The sequence below is a fragment of the Ricinus communis genome, chromosome 1 (assembly GCF_019578655.1).
Source record: "Ricinus communis isolate WT05 ecotype wild-type chromosome 1, ASM1957865v1, whole genome shotgun sequence".
Classification (NCBI taxonomy): domain Eukaryota; kingdom Viridiplantae; phylum Streptophyta; class Magnoliopsida; order Malpighiales; family Euphorbiaceae; genus Ricinus; species Ricinus communis.
The window spans coordinates 32,199,969-32,207,817 of record NC_063256.1 but is presented as its reverse complement, the minus strand read 5'-3'; the positions used below and the strand labels follow the sequence as shown (position 1 = coordinate 32,207,817).

General features: G+C 29.3%; 1 protein-coding gene across 1 annotated transcript; it reads right to left on the bottom strand.

The window, feature by feature from the left end:
* Positions 1-3,289: 3,289 nt before the first annotated feature.
* LOC8272429 (E3 ubiquitin-protein ligase SINAT5) lies at positions 3,290-7,535 on the bottom strand. Its single transcript, XM_002516628.4, has 3 exons — positions 6,914-7,535; positions 4,785-5,171; positions 3,290-3,938 (listed from the first exon to the last, which is right to left on the bottom strand). The coding sequence occupies exons 1-3, from the start codon at positions 7,202-7,204 to the stop codon at positions 3,576-3,578; spliced, it is 1,041 nt and encodes a 346-aa protein (XP_002516674.1). The 5' UTR covers positions 7,205-7,535; the 3' UTR covers positions 3,290-3,575.
* Positions 7,536-7,849: the final 314 nt, after the last annotated feature.

Genomic DNA, 7,849 nt, shown 5'->3' with positions numbered 1-7,849 from the left:
TCAAATTTTGCCATGAGATTCCAAATAACAAAATTCTATAAAGTCATATCAATATTGTCTTCCAATGAAAAAATGACATCACACTTTTACAAAAATATTAACTATAAATTTTATAAAAAAATTAAATGTGATCTTAAATGCTAATAATGAATATAATATTTGAGATTTATTTAAATATACGATTATTATATAGTATAATAATTATTATAGCTACTAAAAATTAATAATAAATCTTATTATCTTTCTAAAAATATATATTTATATAATATATTATATAAATAAAAAATTAATAAAATATTAAAAGAATAGGAGTTTTAAACTTGAATCATAACAATAATTTAAAAAATTGTGACATGTTGAAGAATTTATTATCTAATATAATAAATTAAAAAATTTAATCTATACGTAAGTGATATCAAAGAATAATAATAAATAGCAAATAAATAGTAGAAATTCTAAAATTATTATTTATTAAAAATAATTATTATTTGAATGTATGAAAATCTATTAGTGTAATAAAATAAATAAAAAATTAAAATTAAGAAATTTATATATTTTATATATATATTTATCTTAGCATATAAAAATATAAAAATTTCATGAGAATGTATTACATGATTTTTATAGAAAATTAATATAAATATAAATTAAATATCATAAAGTAAAAATAAAACTTATTTTTATATTAATATACATATATAATATATAAAATAAATTTTTTGAATATAAAATAAATAAAATAGTTATGCAATGGAATAACACAATAATAGCACGATCAAAGTACTAGTATATTATAACTTTTCTTTTTATCAATCTAGTATATTATAAACTAGCTAAGATCCCCATATGCCTTGCCTCGGAAGTATTGATCTAATCTTTTTTATAAATATTATTTGTAAGTAAAATTAATAATTGTTATTCTTGAAGAAACAAATATGTAATTTAAATATATAACTAAATTCCTACTAGTGTAGATCTCATTTAAAAGGAAAAATATATGGGTATGAATATTGTACTATACTATTCATACGTTACCAATATCGGTACAATTTTGTTTGGATATGGGTTCATTCTTATCTATCATCTAATTAATTTAGTTATTATATCTTTAGGTATGATATAAATTGTCTTTCTAAAAATTAATATAATTTTCTTTAATTATATATTTATAATATTAAATTAATAAGCTACTTACTATAAAATAATGATTTTAATTCTCAAAAAGCATATCACTTATATTTTTATTATTAATATATAAATGTCATTTATTTACTAATGATATTGGAAACAAATGAAAAATCTATAAAATACTGGATTTCGTCCTGATATTGTCAATTATTTTATGTATTGGATTAATTTATTATAATATGTATTTAATTTACTATTTGTCAATACTAGATATAACTTTATTGTTCTTCCTCCACATTTTCAAGTTTTATCCAGTCCCATATTAGTCAGATTAATAAATGATAACCATATTACAAAGTATGTATAGCAAATAAGTAAATAGACACTGATAAATTAGTATCATTTTTGTAGTAGTTGAATGTCCATTAATCCTTAATTGTCGTTGAGTGTTTGACAATCCTACTAGTTTCTGAGCTATTTTATTAATTTATTATGTCAAATATAACAAAAATAAACTAGGGTCGTCAAATTAGAAGTTCGATGTTGATGGAGTAGATGGCCAAACAACCATTTAGGTTTGCTAAGCTTAATATGTATTTGAGTATGATGTAGAAGCCTTGATATAGATGGCTAAGAGATTAAGAACAAAGAGCTTGATTTGGATTTTATTGGAGACAAAACAAAGTATCTTGAATCAATTTTTATTTTTTTTCTTTTTGAAAATTATAAATATCTAAATTTCTTTTATATACTTTCGTCTCTCACATTTATATACCATTTCATCTAGGAGTATAGTTGAGTCGAGCCAACTCCCAAATTAATCGAGATTGGCTTAAAAATACTCGAGATTAACTCGATGTTAATCGAGCCGAGTTCGAATTCGAGTTTCATAATACCCAACTCGAGTTGCCTTGCGAGCCTAATCGAGTTTAAGATTAATTGAAAATTATTTTTTTTTGCTATTATGTAGAGAGTAAGATTTGATTATGCAACCCTAAAATAATGTATAACTCATCCACTAGATCAAATATAGACATATATTTTAATTTGATCCTGTTATAATATATAATAGTTAATCAAATTTGATAATTTTAATATGAATTTATATATATAATTAATATAAAATATTTATATTATTTGTTATAAATTAATTATTTTTTTATTATATATATATATATATTGATAGATACTTAAAAAATATATAATTTTATATAAATACTAATAATTATGTGCATATTGATAATTATAAAATTATTTAATTAATTTATATGTTAAAAATTAAATTTATTGTTCAAGCTCAATTAAATTCAAACTCGATTTGAATAAGCTAGAGTTCAAATTTGAATTTTCAAAACTTGGCTCTAGCTCGATCTCATTTATTTGAGATCGAGCTTAAGCTCGAGTTATTCGAAATTCGACACAACTCGACTCATTTACGCCTTGAATTCCATCACATTAATACATTACTTCACTTCTATTTATACATCATTTCATATATATACTACTCTAATCTTATTTTTATATCGTTCGTTCGCCACTTTAATTATATTTATATCGTTCCATAAAATAGCCCTCATATTAGTAATCCAATCTAACATGGTTGGTCAATATGCTGATATATCATTTTTATTAAGAACAAGAAATTAGTTTACTGTACAAAATAAAGAGGTAATTACTATTTATCTCATATGTTTTTCCATATTATATTACTTATTCCCTAACATTTAAAAATTATATTTTTTCATTCTTTTATTTTATAATTTTATACCAAAAATGTCTTCCACTAGAATTTCCATTAATAATTCGTTAATTAGATTTAGTTTTATACTATTTGTCTCTTAATATTTTATGTAATATATAAATTGTCCTATGTATTTATTTTATTTATAAATTGTCTTCTATATTAAAAAATAATTAGTATAATATAAAAAAACATAAAAGCAAATAGTAATTACTTCTAAAATAAAGTCAAATCAAACTATAAAATAGCATGCGTTATGCAACAATTTAAATAGTGTTTTTTGTAATAATTTCACATCTCATTAAAAGACGAAAATACATATTTTTTTTTAAAAAAGTATAAATAAATTAGTTTCTAGAAGAAGACTTGAAATAGTATCTCTGTTTGTATTATTTCCTTTAGAATCAAGTACTCGGTATATCCAAAGTCCAAACAGCACTTATATCATCATTTACAGAGGCGAGCAATTTTAAGCAAAAAACACACTCCAAAAATCGGCTTCATCTCTCTTTGGTACTTATCAGACCAAAAAGATGAAGGGAAATGTGACAAAAGAAAAGCTGCTTATTATACAAGTTGTATAGTGAAAGACTACCATCCATCATCACAACATTCCAGGACAGAGGATGGGTGAGATACATACAACACAACAAGAAGAAACAGTCCCACACACAAATCTTGAAAATGTTATCAAAAATCACTTGCTTTAGCTACAAAGGTTTGGCATGCACACACCAGCTTCAGAATTTTGTTGTTCCTTCCATATCCTCCCAGTAACTCTAAGCTTCAGTTCCTTCCTATCCCCTCCAGAGAAGAAAAGAGCCATATTTCTTTGAATAATGAGACCATCGTGACTATCCCTTACCTTCCTGTGGCTATCTCGGACACTTCTTGGTGTACCCTCCCAAATAAGCTTCCTGCCATTGGCCCCAACCTCAAGGCTGTAGCTATAATTACGTGCCTCAGTCTCGTCACCCATGAAACGGAGGAATGCCATGTAAACAGGCGCCATGCCAAGCTGGAAGGCTTCAAAGTGAAGGCAGAAATATTGGCCAAAACAATGGAAGACCTGATAAAATATCAACAAGTCACCATGATTCAGGATTTGAGAACCATATCAAAAAGGGCAATCAGACTAGTAAAATAAATAAGTTACACAGTAAATCTGCAGGTCTTGGTGATCTATTCATTTTGAGACAGTATTCCACCCATTATTGTACAGACATGCCTAATAATTTTTCAATAGACTCTTATTAAGTATCATACCACATCCTCTCTCTCCAAGCTCTGTTCTCATATAAGGTATTTGATCATAATGATCAGTTGATGCACTTGATCCTGTCAAAGTGCTTAGGAATACATTAAAGTATACAGATCTTCCACCAGAATATTCAGAAGTGATGATTAACAAGTAGACATGTCTTCACCACCTAATTTAACAATTAATACCTTGGATGATTATTACATTCCCCTAAGTTTGAACTAGAAGTATTTGCGTCCTTCCAGCTTCAATATACTGTAGTTAAGGTTATAAATATTAACTACTAGACAGAGTTTTATAAAACTGAAAAACTCAGGAACTAAAGTGTGATGGGACTTTTAGATTTAGAGGCTAAATCTTGGTCAAATTATAGAAGTCAAGGACTAATCTAAAATAAAATCCTTAATTTCGTTCCTCATGGACCAAGAAACTGCCCCATTTTCCATGTTACCAAATTACAGGGGCTAAAATATTTAAAAGGGAGAGACTCCAGTGTTTGTCACACTAAACCTCAGGTAGTATTTGTAATACGCCATAAAAGATTTTACTGCATTTAAACATGACACTAATCAACATGCACATATATGGCACATCACAATATTGTTTAATTACTTCAAAAAATATATAGAATCTAAAATGCAATGCTAAAATTACCGTCAACATCCAAGTGGCATTCTCCACCTCACGGGGATTTGACTTCACATAACGATGGTTGAAAGTACATCCTGTGTGCATGTCCACCTTGTGGTCATCCCTCAAATGAGAAACTAGGAAAGGAATATCTCCAACAACTGAACATTCTGATCCAGCATAAGGGCAATTATATGGCCTAAAGTTGCAAACTGCCTCATGCTTAAGTTTACTGTAATATGGAAATATCTCTGGGCACCCCAAGTTATAATATTTGCAGGGCAATTCAAGTGACTCGGCTACCTTCTCCAGTGCCAAACACCTAATATCTCCAAGCTCTTGTCTACAAGTAGGGCACCTGTTATGTACCCTTGTTTTACAGGTGGAACACAGTGTGTGTCCATTATGACACTGCAAAACAAAACATTTGTAATGTACACCACAGCACAAGTACGTATATGTATAAATGCTTTAGTCAACTCATAACATTTGCATCCTCTCAAAACTTAAAAGAAGGCACTTTGATATCATTGCAGGCATAGTTAAATAAGACCAAGAGAGTGGCGGAATATTCATATGCATATGAAGGGGTCAGTCTTTCATGAGAAGGCAAGATGGTGCAATCATCTAAATTCCAAGAAATCATCAGTGCAATAAAATATGGGTGGGTCTTAATCTCGCAACTATGATGCACTCTAGAGCACGAAAGGAAAAACGAACTATATTGCTTGAACGAGATAGTACACAGGAAAGACTCTCAACATAAGAGTCACATATTTAACAAGTATACTTAGCAAGTGAAAACAAACTTGTTAATGCCATCAATTTCGAATAATGAAACTAAATATGAAAATTCCAGACAAATTCTTCATTTGTTGGAAAATACATCCCTTTAGCATTTGAAATATCATCACTAATATTGAAATAAATAAGAGCAGCAAAATAACACTGATACTTGAAAGCAAAAGAAGGTTAACTAAAGGAAGTACAATCCCAGGAAAAGCATATCCATTACAAGATGGGCCAAATATCTTGCAGAGATGGCCAGTTCACTAGTTTTGCAAGTGCTAGAGAAAAACATCATGACATTGGAATACTCACAGATCATCACAAATTGAACTAATTAAACCATATCACCTTTAGACAGAATCTACTTAGACAATGTATAATCTGTTTTAAGACATGGAGGACATCTCCCAGTACTAACAGCCCAACTACACATGATAACATAAACATATACATTCATGAGGAATTCATGGCTAGATAAATGGATACACGTAAGAAATTGAAAAAGTTAGAAGCTTATTTGTACAGCTAAGTATACATATTGGCACACAAGCTGGAGTAAGGAATATGTATGAAGAATACTTCATCAAGCATAAGGAAACTGGGAGCCTTTTAGTATCAAACTTCCTAGTGGAGAATGATCCTCATTTGTAAAATCAAGTTCACATATAGAATTTTCCAATGCTCTTTTGGTTTTTTCTCTTAAAGTTCATAAATCCACTACTAACCAGGCACAGTACAACTAAGTAAATCAATAAAAGAGTCTTTCACTGTATCTGATTCTTCCTTTAAAATAAGTAACTAAAACATGGAAGATAAATTGCAATATCTGAGAATCAACCGGATAACCATCGGAAACACAACTCAAACCCCAAACTAATATCACTGCCTCCAGGTTCAACCAGTAACCAAAATATCAGACAATCAAACACTTTGGTTCATCACAACTCCCATAATTCCGCTATTCACCAATGTTTCTTCACTTCATAAAAGCACAATTGAAAGACAACAAGATACATTACTCAAAATCTGATTCCCTCTCTTTCATTGGTGTACTAAACAACTGAACAATCCTGTCGTATCAATCATTCGGAAAAAGGATAAAAGACCCAGTTATTAAATTAACTCGAACAACATAATGCATTCAAGAAAACAACTGTAGACAGAAAAACTAACAATCAAGCAAACAGAAAACCTATATACATGAACATGCGAGAATCATCACCCATATCTAACAAAACCCAATTATTCAAATCTACTCGAATCAAATAAACTCAACAAAAATTCCCCAAAACAACCGATAAGCAAACAACATTAAGAAAAAATAATACCTATAAAGAATAGACATCTATTTATGGCGTAATTACCTGATGTATAGGTGGATACATAGAATTAGTACAAACAGGACATTCAAGCAACTCATGAACACTAGTGGCAGGAGCGATCGATGTTGGACCCACAACATTGTGTGTGTTATTGTTGTTGTTGTTGTTATTATTGTTGTTGTTGGTTGTGGCATTGTAAGACTTTGATGAGGGAAATTGATGGTGGAGATGATGATGATGATTATTATTATGATTATGCAGATTGTGGTGATGGATCTCATCCTCATCTAACCCATCTGAGGATGACACACATTCAATACTATCCAACTCCATAATTAACAATTCCAAACTTCAAAAAGTTGTAATCCTTCTCTCTCTCTCTCTCTCTCTCTCTCTCTCTCTCTCTCCCAAATTTGCAGTTCTTTTTTAAATTTCTTTCTTTTGGGCTGTTTCTCTTTTCTGGGTAGTTTCTCGAGAAAGTTTCAGACGAGAAAGAGAGAAGGACTAACAGATAGATTCCGAGGAACCAAACAACTCCCTTCTCTCTCTCTCCAAACAAAAAAGTTATTTTCTTCGTTGGCTCCTTTTCTCCTCTTCTCTTTTTCTTTTCTTTTTTCGAACTTTCTCTCTCTTCCAAGGTTTTGTGAGGAGTAAGAGAGAGAGAGATGAGGTTGACCGTCCAGATTTATATTCGTACTTGCGTTTGAAATCCTACGATTTTAGAATTCCTATGGCTTTCTTTTTTCTTTTTCAGTTTTTTTTTCCTTCTTAAATTAGGAAATCTGTTAACAAGTTTAGTTCCTTAATTAGAAACTGCTTTGAATAATTACTAACGGATATTTTACATTTTTTTCTTCTAAAATAAATACTACTGATGTTCATAAAAAGAATACTACTGATGTCTAACTTCTCTTGCCAGAGGCGGATACTTTTTAATATTGAAATATTTAATTTTATATTTCAGTCTCTTTCAAATTA